General features: G+C 38.8%; 1 protein-coding gene across 3 annotated transcripts in view; it reads right to left on the bottom strand.

Moving 5' to 3' along the window:
• Positions 1-23,185, bottom strand: part of gstcd (glutathione S-transferase, C-terminal domain containing) — a 50,463-nt gene that overhangs the window by 24,467 nt on the left and 2,811 nt on the right. For all 3 annotated transcript variants that reach the window (XR_014800523.1, XM_084931516.1, XM_084931515.1), the window contains exons 4-5: positions 21,942-22,214; positions 18,374-18,467 (exon numbers count right to left, since the gene is read on the bottom strand). Coding sequence is in view for 2 of the 3 variants with exons in the window: in XM_084931516.1 (XP_084787642.1) it covers positions 18,374-18,467; positions 21,942-22,214 (367 nt within the window). In the remaining variant the exon portion in view is untranslated. The remainder of the gene's footprint in view (positions 1-18,373; positions 18,468-21,941; positions 22,215-23,185) is intronic.

The raw sequence follows: 23,185 nt of genomic DNA, 5'->3' as shown, positions 1-23,185 counted from the left end.
CGGGTTCGTAGCTTAGCAAAGTCGTACTAAAACATTTGACAGACTTTCGAGCGCCGTGTACGACATAAAATCATTTCGAGGTCAGTAAACACAACCAGAATTCATACATAAGGCACACGGGATTATAAGGGGCACTGTCGATTTTCAGAAAAATCAAAGGATTGATTTTAAGTGTGCTGTATTTTCCAAAAAACTTGGTAATAACGACGATCCACTAGCATGCTCTACCAAAAATAGTGCTTTGTTGTGTATCTGACGGACGAAAGCCAAACCAGTTCCACACCACTGAAGTTGCAGCATTTTTACAAACCAATTCTGATTCATCCATTTCATTCAATGATCTCCTTTCGCCCTTCTCATTCTCCGTCATGCTTTTTCCGCCATGTGCGTATGAAAAAAAAGGCACTGCACATGCACGTTTCACCCATATTCTATCATGATATTTCATTTTCTTATCGTTGCCCAACATTATACCGGTATTACCGTGAACGGTATGACATGGCCCAGCCCTACGGCCATCAACGTGAAATAAAAGAAAACATGATTCATTTGACCAGGCCACCTCCTTCCATTGCTCTGTGGTTCAGTTCTGATGCTCGCCTACTCATTGTTGGTGCAACAAAGTGTGATGCGCTGTGTATTCTGACACTTTTCTATCAGAACCAGCATGAACCTTTTTGGCAGTTTGAGTTACGGCAGCTCGTCTTGACCACACAGGCCAGCGTTTGCTTCACTAACAGATGTCAAGGTGAAGTCATAAACAGTGTCATAATGCCTGATTGATGTCTAAAATCAGTATAATCAGGCAAAACATAAATGCAAGTTTAATTGATGGATTTATAATCACTCTGCTATCCATAGCTTACACACTGTATATATGCTTAAATACAATGTAAGACCAAAACAATAATTTTGGATTTTCTGCTTTACCTGCCTACATGGGAGAAAATATTTATTCATTGGTTATACTACACAACCACAATCCCAGTCTCCGGTTGAGAAACGTAATTACTTCTTTGTTCCAGATTATGTTTCCTTGACCTCTCAGTATATTCTGCTGACGTGTTCCTTTGGTTGGAATCTGATGGGGTTCAGGTGTTTTCTTCTCAAAGAGTTTTGTGTTTAACCTCCTTCCGCAGGCGAATGTGAGCCGAAAGCAAGCACACTGATGTTGGCGGAGGTTATGAACAGGTGCACGGACGCCATCCCACCCAGATAACTCCAGGCACAAAGCCAGAGATGACAAACCCAGTAAGAGGCTTGGTATCACAGAAACAAGTTTTCTGTTTTCGTAGGAGGCTGACTCTGCTTTGACATCTCCCAAAGCTCAGAGAGGAGAAAACATGCTGTGGCAGCATCACTGGAGGGAGACACAGGATCCATTAATGTGTGTGTCCTCTGCTGCTAAAAGGTGCCTAGCACTTCTGCTGCTGGCACTGAGCCCCGATCTACCGCCTTTTCCCCCTGATGCTGCAGAACTGCCTTCCTTATCAGGGAGGTCCATCACACAGATTAGAATGTAAACACATTTCTGTGGCACACGGGACCTCTGTATTCTGCAGGATCCAACTACCATCTCTAAGAGGACATGCTGGTTTAAAAAGCAAATATAAGAAGGGGCTGGTTTGAGATTTAAAGTTGAGATTATTTAATGTTTGACTTCAATATTTTACATTTTTGGATTCCATGTTTGTTTGGAGAAATTGCTAACTCTATTTACTGCCAGAGTGGCAAAAATGTAGGAGAATGTTCTCTTTGGAAAACAAAAAAAATTCTCCAACTCTTTTTTATTTTCCAGAGTCTGATTTGCATTTTAATCTAGGACAGCACATTTGTGTGCCCGGAAATACCCATGCATGCTATCAACTGTTAAAAGTACAACCTTTTACATCGAGATCCTGCTCCATTTAATCCCTAACACCATTAGGATAGAAAGTTTCCATATGTTCATGTAACGTGCAGATGCCAGAGTAACTCAGCCTCAGAAGTGTACCAAAACCTACAGGAGCTATCTGCTGGATGATGCTATTGGTTCTGCTGCTATAGAGGAAATGAATTTCCAAGAGTGGAGCATGTCTGCAACCGTGTTTTCCACTGAAATGTCCCTGACAGAGTAATCCATTTACAACCACGAAATATGAAGTCACGGGATGTCATGTGAAAAGATGGCAAGCCAGAAAAGCGACAACTTCCAGAGAAACTCATTATGCGAATCACATATGGACAGCATTCCATGGCATGCAAGTATATGGCTAAAAAGAACCATAAAGAATAGAATACAGTATTTTGTATGTCTTTAATATTGTGGCAGTGAATGTACATTTAGATATTGTTGCAATAAATATAAATATTTACCTAAGCATACTAAATTATGTAAATATAAATCTCTGTGTGGGTTCAGTGTTTTCCATTTTTAAATAGTCTTTATCTGACAGAGGTGCTGCAAAGTGCATGGGCAATTTTAGAGTCATTATCTCCATTTAGGCTTATGTACAATAATGCTTTGACAATATGATTTGGGGCAGCTGTATGTAATAATAGGATGAGATTATTTTTTAAATATATAGGAACAAATGTTATAATATTGACTGTAAATGGTGTTTAATGGTCTGAGACGAGTAATTTATGTGTCAGTATACATATAAAGTAAATAAAACACTGGTTTACTCTTTGACATGGTAACTATGGAAGGAAACTTAAATACTGCATTCAGTTAAAATATATGTTGTATATTTTTCATACCATACAGTCTACTGGAAGGAAACAAACACAGAAAAGTACAGACAAACAAAGGAGAGACTTTATGATGGTCACCAGGGTGAAAAGAGAAATGCACATATTGATTTTGAAATAAGAAAGGCTGGAGTTTGAAGAGGGAACTGTTGCATTCAACTGAATACATGTTTGCATAACTAAATCGAATAATGAAGTCATATCCAAGTACCGATATAGTTATATATCTGTTGATATAAGCACAGGGAGACCCAATGTGCTCAAGTGTTTCAGAAAATGAAATGGCAACAGTGTGGTGGATCATCTTCACAACCCCACTTCAGCAGTTCTTCTGAACGCGCTGTGAACGCCTGGATCTGGCTTAAGTAGCCATGAATACGGCAGAGTGTCAATTGATAAGTTTGATTGTGGAAGTTATGCAAAGAAACAATAGCAATGTTTTCTTGCCTTGGCAGCTGCTCACAACAGTGTGTGTGTGTGTGTGTGTGTGTGTGTGTGTGTGTGTGTGTGTGTGTGTGTGTGTGTGTGTGTGCGCGTGTCATAAAAACAAGTGAACAGATCTTGTGGGAGTTGGAAGTGCCAAAACCGAAGATCCTTAAAAAAAAAAAACAAAAAAAAAAACTAATATGAAACCTTAACCTGTAAACATCAAGTCCTGCAGCTCAGCCTGTCATAACAGCTGAATAAAATGTCAATTCTTTCACTGTCTAGGCCAAAAATGCTCTATAAATAATAATAACAATAAAAAGGTCTGTGCGCCTTATACCAGTGAAAGAATGGCTGATGTAACCACAGCTCCTGTTTCATTGCTGGGTGACAGAAAACAAGCTATATTGCAGGCACGATATGGGACTAGAAGAGTGTGACTTGCACACATAGACCCAAATAAAGAGTGCTTCTGACCACTTAATAAATGAACTGCCTGGAGCTCAGTCACTAAAGTAAAAATGGATTAGAAAGACTCTGACAAATGCCTGCCAGGATATGAAAGGCATAAAAGCACATGGGGTAAGAAAAACATGTCCTGTATGTACTTTTTTCAAAACCACATCAGTGATGACTTTATGATCATAGTAATTAAAATTCAATGTCTACTTTAAATGGCCATTCCACTGCAACTAATGAAAATACGCCAAATATTTTGTTCATGTAAGGCATTTGTCACTTAGCTAATTAAAACTCTAATTTCACAAAGCTAATTACACATTTGCTATTTGCCTGTCAGCAAACACCCTCCCTTTAAAAGGGAAATATTTCATCATGTTGTAATGCCTTAACAACGCCGAAGCACCAAGCAGGTCCCCCTTAAAGCACAAGCTAAGTCTTTGTTAACTTGTTCTTTTTTCGTGCAGTTTGCTGACACGTGCACTTGTAGCTGCCGTTCATTGCGATCTATAATTATGACATCAGAAGGAGACTGGTGAGGAAGGAGGAAAACCTTTGCACAAATACAGGTTCTCTCCCCAGTGTTAGATTTGCATCCCTAATATTAATTTCTGTGGAGTTAAAGGGACATTCAACATATTTCTATTCTGTCAGGAACCCAATGTTTCTGTATATATCAGGTAGAATTGTTAGCTTGTCAACTTCTTTTCCCCAATTCAAAAGCTGAACATATTGTTGGCATTTATAAGTTTACGCACTGGTGCATTTGGCCATATGTTCATCATTATGGAAATCTGCAAGCTAATGAATGAGGAAATGAGCTCTGGCATGTCTTTGCAGCGAGTTGAATGTTGGTTATTAATGACAGGCAAGAAATCCAAATTCAGCCAACAGTGTAATTATCACGCCATATATTCACACGTATCCTTTAGAAGGGCAAGGAGGCTGGAGCCTATAATGGGGAGTTAAAGGTGGAGGTGGACAGGTTTGCCAGTCATTGTGTAAATAATATGGGGGAAATCCTGAAAGCTTTAACAACACATGCCAAGAGGTTTGAAGCTATGAGGAGAAACGCTGAGCAGTAAAGATATAAAATCTTACTGACGATCACCACACTGAAAGCTTCAATTGTTGTCAAGCTGTCAGAGAAAAAATATCCTGGCGTCACTCAAAGATTTTTCAGTGCATCTGTGTAAGACTGTAGTGACAAGAAAAACAAAAGGTAATGAAAATAAACACGAGGAAAAAACGTCTCATTGTGCATCCTTAAGCAGTGCTGGAATGTCTATCAAAACATGACCTAGCTGTACGCGTAGCTGTAGGCGAGAGGTTGGGAAAATTATGGAACTCCTTTTGTCCCTCCAACAGGTCGTGACACATTCCCAGTTTGTGTGCAATGCCTTGCTTCAATATGAGCGTTCAACCAGAGATAACAAACGTGTTTCCTGAAATACACCAGTTATCATCTGAAATTATGTTGGAACCATTTATTAATAAATTACAACTGAAAAATGAGTAATTGGCAAAAATGTATCAATTCCAATCTATTGTTTTCCTTTTTCCTTAGCAATAAAAAAAATCACTGTCCCTGTAGACACAATTTAGATCTAATGTCGGCTTTGGCCATAATGCACAGCACTACATGTGGCACAAATCAAACACAGCACCAGAGCACAAACACTTCATACCACCAGTCATGTGTCTAGACTTTTCTTTGCTACAGTTACTTCCACATCAAGACTTTTTTAATTACACATAATGTTCTTTTTATGCCATAACTGGGATGAAAACTGACCTAAGTCTGCTTTATAAATGAGCTGCCTGTAAAATTAAGTGGGCTGCATATGGGGTTAGGTGATCTGTTCTCCTCCCATGAGACTCAGAGTAACCCGCACCACTGCAGCCGGTATCATCCATTTGTTATAGTGGTGCTATCCACCCTCCATAACCAATGCTGTGTGTTAAATAATGTCATAACATTTTCCTGGTGTTTTTTGAGTTTTTGTATCCCCACAGTTTTGCTAACTTGCTCAATCAGCTTTTGTATATATAAAATAGCTTACCTTCACCATGTTCAGCCCACACACAACGCAATCTTTTGCTGACAATCACCCATGCCAAATTAAACAAAAATGAGTGGAGATAAACTAGTATCTCTACAAATCATTATTCCAATTTAAAATCAAAGCCTCAGATAAAAAAAAAATAGCCTTCTTCTGTTTTCTTTAACTTCTAAAAAGGGCAAGGTGCATCAGGGACACAGAACTGAAACTACAGTGAGGCAGATTAAATTGACAGAATTACATTTATCCAATAGTAAAATATTGATTTCATAAAACAGGAAAACACGAAAAGTTTGCCTTTATTGGCAAACTGTCGGCAATGACTCGGACTATCTCTGACACCACTCCAGCTGCAATAAGAAACTAAACTATCCTGTAGTGATTTGTAGGTAATTTCAGCCTTCTGACATTGTTCGTTGGGCTTGACATCACTTCCATTCACATCAAAGAAAGTGTGTTTTGAATATTGATATTTTGAAAGTATACATATGCTTATTCTCAAAGATTTCTGGATGGTTAAAGAGAGACAAAAGCAACACCACGACAAGCTTAGCTACTGTATCATTTCAACACTTATGGAGATAGCATTGAATATCTTAGCCATCATTATAACAATGTGACATTTTAATAATGGCACGTCAAAGAAGACAGATCAATAACTCTCCTTTCGGCTCCCATTGATAGTCTAAATGTTGGCTTGCAGTCGGTCTCCTGGGCACCGTTCGCTGCCCTGTTTAAAGTGGATGTGGCAGGGGGAAAAACTCCTACATTCTTTTGCTTTAAAACTCGGATCGTTCGTAATCGATCCATCCTGTAATAGCCACAAGCACATTGTTGTAGAAGATTCAATGACCACAGAGCTGTAATCTGGACCAGCACATTCACAGCTCAGAGAAACAAATAACCTGAGGCCATCTAAAGGCTGACACGCTGGTAAACTATCTTCACAAGGAACACACCGTTTGTGTACTTGAAATGTGTTTTTTATATATATTTTTACCACAGCAAATCAATCTGTCCTATTTCATGAGGTACTGGAACCCAAAGAAGGTCACATGTTATGAGTTTTTCAAGGAAAGAAAGCACTACAATAAACTTCTGTAGATTAAAGAATTTTGAGATCTGTGTAAATGAGAATAGAACAATGTAATTAGTGAAGACGATTCAAATGCTTGTATTTAATTGAATACTTTAGTAAACAGAATGGTTAAAAACGATTATGGGAATTTTGACTTTGAAAGTAGGAATCTTTTGTTTAAAAAATAGCTTAGTATCAGTAACAGTATCTAACACTATACATCATTACAATATTGAAAACAATATAGAAACACATTTAAATGAAATGTAATAAAATGATTGCGTTCTTCAAAACTGCACTTTCAAGACGTGAGGAAAATAAATTAAATAAAAAACACTTTTTTAACATTTCTTCAGGCTACAAAGAGCTACAAGTATGTTAAGTCTAGAAAATGCTTAATTTCCCCTGTTCTTTCTGTTACGGCTCCTCAAAGTCTTCCTCCACAGTTGTACGTTTAAACTAAGTAGTTTGTTTTTATTCAGCGCACACTCTCAGCACTCTACACTCTGCCAGAGCTGTCAAAGTCAGGGAGTATATGGCATAAAGCTGGCATCGTTGGGGGGCTGTGTCAATGTCTTTTGGCCTGCAATCTTTGTAAAATCTTCCAGCCAGAATGTCTTTTAGCCCTAGTTTTGCAGTGCTAACTCAAGTATAAATAAAGGCTAGTTGGACACCAGCCAACTGGTGTCCCTTTTGCTCTCTGTGTCCTTACAGAAATATTGGGTTGTCAAAAGCAGGGCCCCTCTGAATAGAGAAATAGAGAAATGTAACCTTATTATTGTCACTGCAGAAACACACTCCTGGAGCTTAAAAGCAAGATTTTAACAACAAATACTCTGTTTTGATGGAATAAAAATCATTGCTCATTTAGCTTTCTTTGGCTCTCCAGCTCACATTTTAATTAAGTGATAGAAAGCAGACACTTTGTCTCAATATTTATCTGTGTCCTCGTTATATCCACAAATGTGTTGGCGCTACACAGACATTCCTATTTAGGAATGTGGGACAAGAATCAAGGGATTACAGACTGGCCACAAACACCACACGTGCCCTTTGGATAATTAGAGGAGGATTTACGAGTCATTATTCTGTCTTACGGAGCTGTCTGCATACTAAAGGCACAAATCGTGCGAACACTGATGTTAAACTCAGTCTCAAACCTCTTCTCACAAATTCCAAACCAAAAATAGCCTGATACACATTAGTATAGATAAAAGAATCTACAGTTGTCATAATATCAAGGTAGGTCGCTCCTGCAGCCTAGGTGATATATGTTTATTGTAAAAAGATCTGCAGACACAGAAACAGACAAAACACGTGCATAAAAGACGATTCTCGCCTTTATCAGTGTAATCCTACACCATGAGGGTCTAAAATACACAAGGGAAAACACAACTAACAACAAGGTGTTGAACAAAAGCAACTGAGACATGCATGCCAAAGTCTATACACAACCTTGCTTTGAGCCAAATTAGATGTGGGCAATGGGGGAGGTCCCTCCTATATAAAGAGCACATTTTATGGTACTCACTAAAACCAAATATGACACATCATCTATTATAGTTCAATCGATACAGAACTGATTAAAAAGGTTTGAGCTTTTCTTTGAGTCCGTGCTTACAAAAATAAAATAAAGTTGAAAACATGTCCTTTTTGTCAAAGCAATGCTTATGACCTGAAATTATAGAGGCTCTGAACAGAAACAAAAGGAAGGTAGGAAGCGAAAAGGGAGAAACATGGAAAAAGAAAAACAGACAGAAGGGGAGAGCGTGCATACTGCAAAATATGCCAACTCACAAAGTATATCAACAAGACAGATGCATGTCATATTTAAGAATGAAGTATCAAGCTGCAGATTTCAGCTCTCCATTGCTAATTTAAGTTACTCAATTAGTTCAAGACTGCTATGGAAAATATTACTAATCAATTAATTATGTGACATTTATTCATTTTTGGAGGCTCTGCTTTCCACACATAACCCACAATAAAGGTAACCGGATTAGCATCTCGTCGTTTCCACTTGTAATTATAAATGAACACAGTGGAATGCAACATTTTATAATAATATGTGAAATGCTTGTAGTGGACGTACATGTTGAGTGGTGGGAAACCATCAAAACATCCTCATTAGGTGGTAAAGTATTTAAGCGTTGCTCATTTTGTTATGTTCAGTGTTTTAATGTGGAATCAATTCTTTCTCACCCCTTATTAATCAATACACAACACTTAATCAAGGCAAATCAAATAAAGACTGTAAGGAGTGTTTAGCTAATTTGTTAAAAATAAGAAAGACTGAAAACATCCCATGCCATGAAGAAGAAAAGAACATTTTTACTGAACTGAACGTGCACCTGAACATGTTGACCTCCATTATTCTTCAAGAGAAAAACCTCTCCTAGATCCGCGCCACCTGCCAAGCTGACTAATTTGGGACGAAAGACTTTGGTCACGCAGGTAACCAAATGGTCGATTGGCCAAACAGAAGCCATTTCTCCCAAAAAAAGATCATGACAGTCCACTGGGAGGTTGCCAAAAAACAGCTTCCAGACTACGAGAAACTAAATCTTTTTCTCACAGCAATGCGACAGTTTAAAATAAATGGCTGTCACATCATGCTGTGGGAATGTTTTTCCTTCGACAGTGTCTGGGACAAGGAAAAAAGGAAAAATGGATGCAGGAAAATATCGAGCAATCCTTTGACAAAACCTTTTCTAAAGTACAAAGGATCTCAAAAGTCACAAAGGAAACCGTTGCTTCAGGAAACCTCTGGACCTAAATCCAGATTAGTATCTCTGGAGCGACCTGAACGTGGCTGTGGACCAACACCAATGGTAAAAACTTCCAAACTGATATGTAACAGTTTTGACTTTGTCTTTTTGTACACTGGACGAGCTCTTCACCTTATCTACATCTTGTCTGTCTTACTCTAGCTACATATAGACCGGTTGGGCACAGGGATTGCCCAACGGGTCTATATGAGTTTTATGGATTTAGAGAATTCATATGACTGTATAACTTCATGCTGTCCTGTGAGGAGTTCTTCAAGATTATTATGGATTATTGTTACAGACTATTCTGGTTTTTGGCTTTATTGGCTTTTTTTTCTTGGTTATGTCTTAACCAGCTTGAACATGGTCGGTCTTGCAGTCAACAGCTAGAATAAAAATTAGCACCTCCAAATCTACAGTGATGGTGGTCATCCTGGAAAGGATGGATTGTCCAATAGGGCTGGAGACAAGGTGCGGTCTCAGAGGAGTTCCAGTAGCTTGGGGTCTTGTTTGCAAGTGGGGGAAGAGTAGAGGGGGAGACTGACAGGAATGTCCAACCATAGGGGTAAAAAAAATAAAATAAAATAGATGGACTGTTAAAATTTGAAAGGAAAAAATTTCTAGTCAAACCATTTCCAAACTGTTAACAAAAATGATAAAAAATATCCACATAAGAGTGGATGAACATGACTGCAGTCTCTAGAAAAGAATATTAAGAATAAAAGAATATAATTACTTAACAAATAAATTGAATGTGGCTTCTGATTATTTTGTATGATAACAAATATGACTTCTGAATATTGGAGAAAAACAACTACTAAAGTAAAAAGTCCAAATATTTTAGACTTCATAAAAAATGATTTAATCATTTAATTACACTATAATGTCTACAATGGAAAAATATAGTGGTAACTAAAGGAAAAGATATTTTTTCCCCACATACAATAGTCTAAACTATGCTCCACAGGAATGGCCTGCAGAGACGAGATTGCGCAGGCTGAACACACTAATCACTAATTAATTACGAGTGCAGTGAAACTGCGTTAGAAACATGTAATCCAAAACTCATTGAAAACTAGCTGAGGGTAAGGCAAATTGTCTTCCTCCTCAATACCCACACTGCAATCCCTCACCAGAGATTATTGAACAAAACAAAACTGGGGAGACAAATGAATATTCATGATATGACATTTGCAAGGAGCTCATCGTGGAAGCAGTCAGTGGCTCTGCATTTAAATGGGCACAATTCAAACATCACTGCAAATAGTGAAACTCTGTAGAAACCCTCCAGGGAGTCTAGATGTGTTTGAACCTGAATTGTAGAAATAAAGTGCCAATTATCCCTCTAATTACGAATAAAAAAGCTAGCTGCCTGTTGTGCTGGCTCCCATGTTTACGGCATATCTTTAAATCTGCAATTTAAAGGCTCTAATGAGTTCAATTAATTGAGAATGAGAGGAGTGATTTGGGAGTCACAGCCTGCTGTTTGGAGTTGTAAGCCCACGGGGATGCATGTTAACCAAATGTAGGGATACAGTTCAAATATATATCCTCACTTAAAATAATAAGATCATTTTAAAACACATGCATACTGTATATTTATATTTGTATCAAAATATTCTCTACAAAGAAACTACAATCTCTCATTTTAACGACATAGGGGTCATATGATTGTTGGGTTTTTCTCTGTATGTATCATTGTTGGGTCTACCTTACAGTATAAAGTGCCTTGAGGTGACTGTTGTTGTGATTTGGCGCTTTATAAATAAAATTGAATTGAACTGAATTGAATTCCAGGTCTGAAAGGCGACACTAGTGAGAAACGGTTTTAAACTTGCCCTCTAACACCAGCAGTGGTCTGAGAGAAGTCTATGGGAAAGTGACCATACTATTCATATAGTTACTTGATCTTAAAAACTAAAATATGTTCATTTCCTATAACATGTAGTAACATCTCGTATAATCCCGCTTCTTGTCCTAGAAGAGCTGGGATAGGCCTCTGCCTCCCTGCAACCTTAAACTGGACAAGATGAATGGATACACGATATAGCATGGGATGCTTTAGGGTGGACATTACTTACGACTGGTAAGCGCTAGAATATCAACACCGTATGAGTGTGTAGTGCGAGTGTCGTTTGTTTCTCAATCACATCCAGCCCTCACTCTTCGTGCACGTTTAAAAACACCACGACCCCAAGGACCGAATGGGTCAGCTCAAAGTTTCGGTTTTACACAGTAATGGTATCCCAGTGTCAATTTTTGTTGTGTTTTGTCTTTTGTGGTAATTAGCAAATCTTAGCACGCTAAACCATGAAGGTGAACTGTGTAAACATCGGGATGTTAGCATTATCATGCATGCATTTAGCTTAAAGCACCAGTGTGGCACTGATTTCTTATGGCTCAGTCAAATGAAAGTGAAAACAGGACAGCAACCTTATGACTAGGATGAGCAAGTAGTTGCAGCGATCAACTGGTTGCCACAGGTTGAGGGTGCTACGTGCTTAACCTTTGTTGATACAGTGGTCTCCAACTACTGTTTTCCTTAGTATGACTGTAGCATCAGTTATCCGCCTGTTTCAAATAGGCACGTTGAAGAGACGGGTTTGTTCAAGGTTCGTCTGGCACATTTGCACTTAAAGAAATGTTGCAGTTCCTATTAATCTTTCTTAATAACTTTGAGATTCTTAGATTAAACACTCTGGACTCAGGAGGAATATTTGATTTATTAAAAGCATTTGGAGAGTTGAAGTTCTGAATGGTGTCAAGATCAGTAAGTTACATTTAGTGCTGGGAAACTGGATGGAGATTTTAATTAGTCTGGTATCCAGGGTTAGTTGAAAGAGAAATTTGTATACATGGCAAGTGTCTGAAGGATACATCAACTCACTAAACTTCCAAATAGATTACCCTTGACATTTGTCTGCCAAAAGCCTAAGGATGCTAAGCACCTTTGACAACTATCTGACAGCCAGGCAGAAAAAAACACATTTAGCCCCATTCCTTAACTTTCCCTCGTTACTATTACTGAACTCTATTACTGACCAAACACTAATGGTTTCTAGAAAAACAAACTAAACACGGGCAGAGAGTCAACAATATGATCTCCAGAATAAGCTGATATGTTAATGCACAAATCAATGGTTAAATACATTTGTGTCTGAACCTGATGTAAATCTCTCAGCAGAGCATCATTCAGCCCGACGGCTGGACAGCAAAATAAGTGACTAAAAGTGGAAGTTTGAGCTTTGAACAAGTTTTTTCAACTGTTCTTTTTCCAGGATGGAATAATTTTGAAAACAAAAAAATATTTTCTCTAATGTTAAGAGGAAGTTCTGCTTGTAGCGTCAAAATTATCCATAAAGGCTCAAACATATATGCATGCATCCCCACTAATTTACTAGCCATCAACAAGCTTCTGGCAAAATTCTGGCCAATTTTAACCACTCATCTTGGCCAGAATTAGTAACCTGGTTTGCATGGACCCAGCACATATTGACAATGATAATTCTTTTAAATAACTTACACTGAATATAAGAAGATTCACTTTTCTATAACCTAAAGGAAGAAAAACTGAACTTTCACAGAGATGCAAGATTTCATTTGGAAGATGAAATCATTGTCATAAAGTATTTATTTATTTTTTATAGTTTATGATAATCCAAAAGAATGAAGTTCTACTTTAAGAATTAGTATTATGCCCTCAGGGTATCCAGCCAATATCTGTTGTTTTTTTTTTAATGAGAAAAAGTCAAGTTCATGAATCTAGACTTCATTCAAATACAGCTAATTATCTTCTAGTAAGTTCATTAATAGTAAAATGACATGCCTGAGGGAAAACGACACCCATGAAAGGCAGCCAAACTGATTTAACAGTGGAACAAATCTGGTATGTGCACATATTACAACCTTAATCCAAGTCACTGGAAAAGCAGAGCAGGAAACAAAAAGAAATTAATCCACCCACATAATAAAATAAATGACACTTGTAATTTGGATATTCCATCTCACATCTTACAGGCAAGTCTTCCAGCTCACAAACACATATGTTAAACATCTGAATTTTACCTGGAAGCTAAACATGACAGATGTTTAAAAGCTCAGTGTGGAGAAAACAAGCAAAGCACTGAAAATTGTGCATGGGTCACAACTTCTGATGAAGCTAATATTTCCAGTGGGATTTAAATTAAAAAGAAGAGGATGATGCAGGAAGATGTCAGTTATGGGAATAGGAAGTTCCAGCTCAGCTGCAAACACCATTTCAAATCGTTTAATGTGTTTAATGTTGCCTCAGAATATTGTGAAACTACTTAACACTGCATGGATATTTTAATACTGAAAAGCCATTACAGATCGGCCCTGACAACACTGCATCAGCAGCCCCGCGGGCTGAGAAGTATCACAAGTTCACCACATTAACAAAACAGTTTTTTCCCCCAGTATATCTAAACTAATGGGCAGATTTAGAAGCAAATCAAAACTTTTACATCAAAAAATGAATCAAGTGGCGTATTCGTGACAGAGGCCGTTGGTAATCATGAACCTACAGAGAATTAATACAAAGCCTGCAGCTTTCCTTCGAGCTTTAATGACTACTTAGCATTTTCTCTGTGCTCTTTCTGATGCAGCAGCAAAGAGCAACTAGTCAAAAATGAGCAACTAGGTGATAATGGAGTATTTATATTAAAAATAAAAAAATTTTAGATTAAAACCTGGGGTAAAATAAGAGAACCCAGCAGGAAAAAGTGCTACTCTACCACAATGACTGGATTTTTCTTCTTACTTTTTAAAATTTATTTTAGCTATTGCACACACAGCCCTTCAATGGAGAAAGGTCATGAGGCACGTTGTGAGGTTATTGTGTTCTAGTGCAGCACTCAGTTGTTCAAAATATCTGAAACAGCACCTTTAAGTACACACAAGCTAAGTTATTAATGTACAAAACAAAATATTCTACATGATCTGCATCCAGTTAAATTACCCACATAACCAAGCTCCTAATTCCAGTAAAAGCAAATCTCTTCCTCATTTTTTCTATTAATCTATGCGTACTTTTCAAGAAATATACACAGTCAGCTGAGTTTGTGGAATCTCAATCACATCTCTCTTGCAGTAGAAGCACGGAGCCGGAGACAAATGGAGCCAGCTTTCATTCAAGCAGTTCAACTTCTGCCATGCTGTTGTAACCTACGACAAAAAAAACAAAGGAACTCGTCTCATCTGCGTGTACCAAAACAACCCCGAAGGATCTAATAGCGCCATGTCTCAAGCATGACAACTTTGCAGTTCTTCACCAGCTCTCCCCTTTAATGCCTCGTTGTCTTGTTCACCCCCTCATTCCTGCCTTGTTTTCTACTGATAACCCTTGTCTCCCCTCATGCTGTCTCACCCCTATCTCAATCTCCCACTGTCACCCACTCCATCATTCTACCATGCTTTATTTGCACCTCCTCTCCTCCATCTATTAAGTGAAGTGCTGGAGACAAGCCACTGGCTGTTCTAATACAATGGCCCCTCTATTCACATTGCTGTTTATCTGTTTGCAGACAAACCCTGACTAAACTTAGTGAATCAGCGCCTCCATACAAGCAGGACAAAAACTTCACATTACAAAGGTCACTTTGTTGTTCTACATATTATGCACACCTGGGAGCCTGTGTGTACATTTTTTTAATCATTGAATGCAAATAGGTCGGTATATAAAGCAAAACAGTTTATGGAGATGTGCTAGCATGATTATTATTTGACAATTGTTTATTTTTTAGCAGTCGGACGCTCGGAGGTTTTTCCATGTATACTGTAAGACCTAAATTGTACCCCACCTTGGAAATGGATAAAAATAGAAAAAAATGGATGAAGGCAAACTCTCATTTATTAATTTCAAATCCATTGCTCTAGAGTACAGAGCAGAAATAACCCCATTTCAAAATTTCATGTTTCCAAAGCTTGTGGGTGTTATATATTAGTTTTGCACACATGGAAATATTTATGCACACGTAAGGGGAAAACACTGAAATTTTCCCTGTAGACCTGTACGTGTGTACATGTGTGGAGCCATTTGTGTGCACAAAAGGAATAGATAGATGGGGAGGCCCATGCGCTGGAGTTCTGTACAAATTGTGTGCCTTTCGTCTCGGCTCCTCTTTAATTACACAGTACAGAATCACAGGGGCTACCGGCATGCAAGCATAATTCTGCAGGAGCAGACATCAAGAGCACCGTTTATCATGCAGAGTGCTGACAAAAGTGGAACAGCTGAAATTTAGTATCTCTACATGATTTTCACTCTTGGTATAGACACCCCGCCTACATCACATAGAGTACTTCAGTTCAGCTATCAGTGGAGTTTTAGGGAAGAGCATTTTAGATGTCACTGAGGTTTAGGCTAGAAATAGATGCTAAAGTTTCACTGTGGAACCACATTAATGAGCTAAAAATCAGTGAGACCCAATATAACTAGTACAGTGCAGTCAAAAGTAAAAGGATAATGACATGAGCTCAGTTTTTTTGGCTCTAATTCAGCACAACAGACCAACAATGAAACATTGACTATGCAGTTAAAGTGCTTCGATAGTCTTCTAATGACGTTTCGTGTGGGTTCAAAAAGGTTTTAATGCTTGTTGTTTTAATGGCAAGAGCCTCAAACCAACTAAGCCAAGTAAGTAAGTGTCAATAAACAATAATTAGCATCATGACTTTACTTCAATTTTACAATATTTAAAGTACGTAATGAGGAGTTGAGAGACTTTTAAAGTGACATATTCATAATTAAGTATTTATTTCGCTGGCATAATGAGAGAAATAAATGAAAAAAAAAAAAAACATACTACAGTTATTGAAATCTGCTACTGCCCAGCTGCCAGAATTGTGAATATCTGTACAGGTCCAGATTGGGTGCTTTTTTATTTTGCTCATTTTTAACCTTTATGTTTCTATAAATCCCACACTGCACATTTGTATACAGCTTCAAATGAAAACAAAATGAAAGTAAAGACCAAATATTAAAACACATTTTTTAAATTTTTTATCTCAAAATTATGACAGATAATAGAAATATGTCAATGTGTTAACAGGCCCTTATTTGGGCAACACATCAATTTAGATGAGCGTCATACTGACTGCCTGGAATATTCACACAAACAGAAAATAACAATGAGAAAATCAAAACACCGTTTGTTATCAAAGTTTCTGTTGAATCAGTAAAAGTAGGAATAAATACGTCGGGAAATTAAGTCGGGGAAAATCCGCTTCAAAGTAGCGCAAGTTAAAAGATGGATCACAGAGCAAAGGCTTCAGTACGCAAAATAAACAAAATCACTCAACAGCTCGTTTATCTGTTTATTTAGCGTGTTTGCTCATTCTCTGCAGGTTTTTTGTTGTATTGTATGGTAATGTATCATTTTGTAAACCTGTTTTAAAGGTGCTATGGATAAAATCAATTTACTATTCAAGTTGCTTGGAGTGAAAAAAAAGCTTAATATCATGGTAATGAAGTGGAAATTTGACCTACACAAAACAAAAGCTGAAAAGAGGTAGAGATCTTAAATTAAGGTGTTTTTTTAATGAAATATTCTTTCTGGTTTCCTTTTCTCGTTTTCTTTGATGGAGGAAATAGGCACTGAATGAACTCCTGCTTGTAACAATTTCCCAAATAAGCAAAAATGAAAGGAAGAAAGAAACGAGTGCGCTACACAATATTAAAGAAAATTGAAATATTTAAACAATCACATGCATGAAGCATGTGCCTTCATCTACCTTCCCCAATTTCTTGTGTCAATAACACTGAAGCGGCAACGTGACCGTATGGCAGCAAGTGCCCTCACCTCACAGCAAGAAGGTCCCACCAAACCCAGACTGTGGAGTTTACATGTTCTCCCTGTGTCTGTGGGGGTAGTCTCTCCGGGCTCCAGCTTTCTCCCACAGTCTATAAACATGCACGTCTATTCCAAAAATGGCCAAAGATGGGAATGTGAATGGTTGTCTATCTCTCTATGGATGGATGGATTAAAATTAATGTATGTTTGAATGGATGGACAGATGAATGGACGGATTAAAATGTATTGGATTAAGATGGATGGATGGAATAACACTTATATGTTGGGAGTGATGCATGTGCATCATTTAGTGTTGCTAACAACAAAGACATCTCACTAAAAAGAGAAACAATGCAGGTGAGGAAAAGAGGCAAAGAAACAGATTTTTTCCCCTCTCTCTGTTGCTCCAATGCCACCTGGGGCAGCAATCAACAAACCTCCCCCATTGTCTATCACAAACTACTCTCACAGCAAGAAGTATCCACTAAGACAAGTGGGACGCTGTACAAGTTGTCTTTGAACCTTTTTAGGTGTTTTTATTGTTTTGACTCTTGTTCTACCACAGACCTATTTCACACTTTCACCCTACAACATCAGCAGGATAGCACATGTAGATTAAAAATCATTAGGGGACCCTCAAGGGGAACCGCATCCACCTGCAGATTAACATAAAATGTGTTAGCATTAGGTGCAGCTATAAATCACCAACAGCCACAGTAGTACCGAAAGGTATAATGCAAATATTTATTCATGTTCCTCGCTCCATATATAGTAACATTTGTGTTTTTTGAAGTCAACCCAGAAATAAGGTGGAAGAAAGAGGCTGTGGAGTGTTGCAGAGGCATACAGGCTTACAAAACATGAGGGAAGTAAAAATAGTGAAAGGAGGACAAAGAGAGATAAAGACATCAAATAAATACAAGAAAAGAAAACGAAAACAAACCAAAGGGGCAATGATAAAAGTGCAAGGGCAGGAGGGCAAAAATAAAATGGAGCCAGCAAAGAGCACAGCCTCGAGGCAAGATTAGAGTTTACCTTCAGTAGGGTTGATCGCTCCTGGTAAGCTTTCCCATGGGAGGGTCCAGGAAGGGCAAGGATGAGGAGTGAAGACTGCCTCGATGCCATTTTCCTTAGGGAAGAACACACACATGCAAAAACACACACACACAAATATACAAATACAAGTTACTATAGAAACCTACAGCCTTTGTTGTAATCGAGTGACGTATTTTGTACAAGCCCTCTGCTACCTTGCACACAATACAACTCTTATTAAATTTTCAAGACAGAACATTGCTTCACCAGTACAGAACATACTCCAGCACATCTAGTACAATTAACTACAATAGCAAGAGAACCAGGGAAACCATGGTAAACTTTTTTTTAGTTCTCTCCATGATGACAGCAGGGCTAACTATGTATTTAACTAGCTTTGCTATGCAAAACAGCTAAAGTTTGTCTAGATAGATGCAATATTGTTGCTAGAAGGCAGCGCTATTTAGAAGCTTCTGATGAGGCTGTGTTCTCAGTTCTCCTTTCCTGCCGTGTTTCTCACCACAGCGTCTGGGGTAGCAACAGCTCATTTGCTACAGACTCTGAAATTGACTGAAACCGCAGGTATACAGGCATGGTAGAATGAGCAATCTGAATGGTGTTTTAAAATGAAACTTGAAAGGCACATTCTCAATCATGCAATAGCCTCTATTGGTAAAGCCTTAATTTTTCAGCAAGACAATGATCCCAAACTCACTGTCAATGCAGTAAAAGCACATGTGGATACAAAAAAAAAAATAAACAAAACACACACACACACACACACACACACAAAATGAAACTCTATCAATCATGGATTGGCTTCCTCAGAACTGTGTTAGATCATTTTGACAGAGAAAAGAACAAAAGGCAGCCAAGATCCAAAGAAATTTGGGTCATATTAAATAAAAAATCATTTTTATGCAACCAGGACAGCGTAGATGGAAACACTCATGCAGAGGTTTCACCGAATTCAGAAATCAGTGGACGACATCATGGTAGCTATGTCCATCTTTTGTACTGTCTGTATTTACATAGACGTTTGCACTTGTTTCAGTAAATCCCTGGAGCTGTTTCCCATATAAAGAGGAAAAAAGCTCATCTTACTATAATATGACACCTTTTTAATAGAAGGTCTAACATGGAACATTAAATATGTGCAACACTTTGGTCACCGTCTGTTACATTTAAATGTGTTTTATGAATAAAGACTTGACTATCATGTACAATGACATCAGAAAAATACATACACTGTGAGGTGCATCACTATGATGCAATAAAAGCACTGCAATTAAGACTATATTACTAAAAACCCTTAGTTCTGTTGACACTAACTGATTTGTGTGTTATACACTGGGGTTGAACAATGTCTGGCTGCCATATTAAAATATTCTAATATTTTGTTTTATTCATCTTTATATAAACATATACTACTATATAATACAAACCAATCAAAGTCTACAACACTGCAAACCTCAAGCTCAAAAAGTCTGTGCCAAAACCAATTACATTCACTCTCCACAGTAACACAAACTTGTAGTGCAAATGCTGATAAGGTCATTTTTGGTCACTGGGTAAATATGGTTGAGGTACCTCAAAGTACACTAAGGAAACATGCACCTTAAAGCTTTAATACTTTTGAATATGAAAAGGTGATTCTGTTTAAAGCCCTATTTCTTCTATTAAACCATATTCTTAAGTTTGATTGTTCACCTGCAACAAAGAATCCTGGCTGTCTGGTCAAACTTTAAACCCAAATGACAAATAATAGGTAATAATACAAGACTGCGTTATTATTCTGCCATAATGCTCGTTGATTTCAGAGAGGAGTTTTTCACGGGAACACAAACAGACTGTCTTCAATTGCTGTTTCTGGAACAACAGCTCCCCTATGAACCCAATTCATCAGACATAAAATCAAAGACTTAACTTCCTTCCTGCAAACCCAGTAATTCTCCTTTTAAAAAACCTCTATTTTTGATATCTAAGTTGTGTTAGCTTTTGTTAGGCAGTGATAGTACTGGGTCTTAATTTCTGGTGTCGGGATGCCTGTTTGTTTACCATAGATACAGATCACAGGCTGGGGCTCCACAGATCACTGCACGGGGAGCTTGAACAGTATGCATGAGTGTGTATTAACTGGAGTGATAAAGGGGCAGAGTTTATGAGCCATTTGTAATGTGAATGGTGTTGCGAGATGAGCCCACTGCCTCTGGTTAGCCGCCGTGAAGGATCGACTGTCACCATGTGAGACGGCAGACCTCTGTGTGTTTATACCTTGGTGGGACACACACAGAGGACATATATGCGCACACAGACGCAAACAGACAGGCACATTACCCAGCACGACAGCTGCACTGCAGACATGATGATGGCGACATGTAGCCATCCTTGTAATCCCTCTAGGCAGAGAATGGTGGCCATTGTGTGTTTGTCTGTGTGTGTTCACGCATTCCTCTCGGTTTTAATGTCGGATTTTAACCTGCCAGCAAAACTGTCATTTACACACATGTGGGCCTGACTAAATTTCATCCGGCAACACGGCACATCTAAAAGACACATCCCATCCTGACCACCTAGCTCACTCACCCTCATCAGAATTTTCCAAACCTCTTGTTTTTTTTTCTCCTCGCCTCGCTCACATTGTTATAGAAATGTAGCCAGCAGGAAATCACAGAAATATCTTTCCTAAGAGAGCAGAGCAAAAAAAGCCAAGAAAACAGTCTGAGGGCTCAGTGGCGAGAGGTTAGTCAGGGTTGAGGAGACAGTCTCCTTTAAAACAGCTGGGCCTGCTTATCTCCTGCTGTTGCAGAGGTAATATATGGAGCAAAGAAATCTATAAACGTGTGCGAATGAGCAAGTCTCTCGACAATTCTTCCTAAGGGACCTGCATTGGGTCGTGTATCTTGCCTGTGCACATGTAGATTTTTAGCCATAACTATAAACTAAGTAAAGCTATAACATTTTTGTTTTGTTTTGGACCAGATTCACTGTTTTTATTGCACCTGAAATGAAGATAAGCTGAATGTGCACTGTCTGCACTCCTGAAAGTGGTAACAGGATCCACTGAGAATACTGAAATGTGCATTTAAAAAAAGCACCCCAGGCAAATACAGTGTTTTTTCTCATAAACAGATTGTTAGTCTTAAAAAAAAGGTTGTTTTTTTTGTAATGTCTACAAGAGCAAAATAATATGCATCGATAACAGCTTTGAATTTCTTTCTTTTTTTTTTAGACTACTTAAAATGTTAATTTTATGAGTGAAAGCAATCACTGATAAATATCTGGCAGAAAAACTAAATATCCAACAATTACAAAAGTCTGCCAGAAACCGAAACATTAACTCAGAGCTACACTCTTGAAGGCGCAATCAACAGAAAATGGAGGCATGAAATTACAGGGATAATACTTAACAACCACTCTGGAGGCTGCGAATCTGTGCTGTTAGGGGACAATGGGAGGCAGATCCCTTGATATTAGGTCAGGATGGAAGTGTTGGAACAAAACATGTTTGGTTAACATATAGCTGCAAAGCATGCTGGGGATTAAGTAAAGGAAAGTAATCATTTACTTTGAGTTTAGTCATTGTGGGCCTTGGGCCGCCGACAAAAGGAACCTCTGGAGCCATCTCCCGGCCTTCTTCCTCTTCCACCGGTAGACTGGTTGGGTTGTCCTCTGCTGAGAGAATTGGGAGTCCAGACGTGGGAGCCTGGGGTATGGACAGAAGTAGCCCACAAGCCTTGGCTGCCCGAAGCACCCCCGGTACCTCCTGGACACGGCCGTACCAGCGCAGTAGGTGGGGGAGATGATGTAGAGTGGCGGAAGCGCGTGCTTGGAGGGAACACTATAAAAGACCAAGAAAAGGATGAAAGGATGAAAGAGAAAGAGGAAAACAACAAGGAAATATTGATTAAGTGACTCGACTGACATGTTACTGCGAGCGGAGCGAGATGCTACGTTCCACCAGAATTCACACATCACGCTGGTGAACACTTGTGCGACAGACTGGCAAAAAAATAAAATAAAAACAGAGCTGGCAGGAGGAGAGGGTGAAGAAACAAACAGAGACATGATCTGAGACGAAGCATCAGGGCACAGAGTGTGTGTGTGTGTGTGTGTGTGTTTGGACACAGAGTGGTGCACGGAGGCAGAAGGGGCACTCCGCAGCACGACAAGAGGGTGGAGTGGAAAGGATTCACTGTGGCTGCATGTGTTGTGGACAGTGATGGCCGTTAAGAGGAGACACGCTAGGCTGAGTGTGAAACTGGAAACCACTGGGGCACAGCTGACTACTAAAAGCCTCATTGTGAGAACTTCAGTTCTTTCCCACAGTCGAGGAATAGCCGGAGACAGCTGAAAGGTGAAATGAGACCCACTCCACTGCCAGACAATGCAGCATTCCTGATCAATAACAGCATAAGCCTGAACTTTACAGCTCTCGGTTCGCCGCTGCAGTTGCTACCAAATTCATCACAAACAATGAGGCGTAATGAATATTCAGTGAGCACTTGAGCTTCTAAATTCTTCAAAGATTTTCAAGTTAGGAGTTTGTTTTTTTAGGTCACCATAACAACCTGCCAACTCTGTCAGCTGTTACCAAAGTAAAGTCAGTAAAATGTATTTCAACCTGCTGCATTTGAATAAAAACCCTCCCCGTACAGTGTTATCAGCCTTTGCCAGGTGGCTCCAGACCACCTTTGAGAGCAAAAACTGTGCCAAGTCTGATGCAGCGAGTCTTCTTAATCCAAGTTTCTGCCTGGCTGGATTTAAAAAAGGGAACTGAGTGTACTACCTGTTCACCCTGACCAGAGTGTC

Source organism: Perissodus microlepis, chromosome 6 (assembly GCF_051167445.1).
Source record: "Perissodus microlepis isolate ML-2025 ecotype Zambia chromosome 6, ASM5116744v1, whole genome shotgun sequence".
NCBI classification, from domain to species: Eukaryota; Metazoa; Chordata; class Actinopteri; order Cichliformes; family Cichlidae; genus Perissodus; species Perissodus microlepis.
The sequence above is the reverse complement of the archived record's forward strand: the minus strand, read 5'-3'. Positions and strand labels throughout refer to the sequence as shown.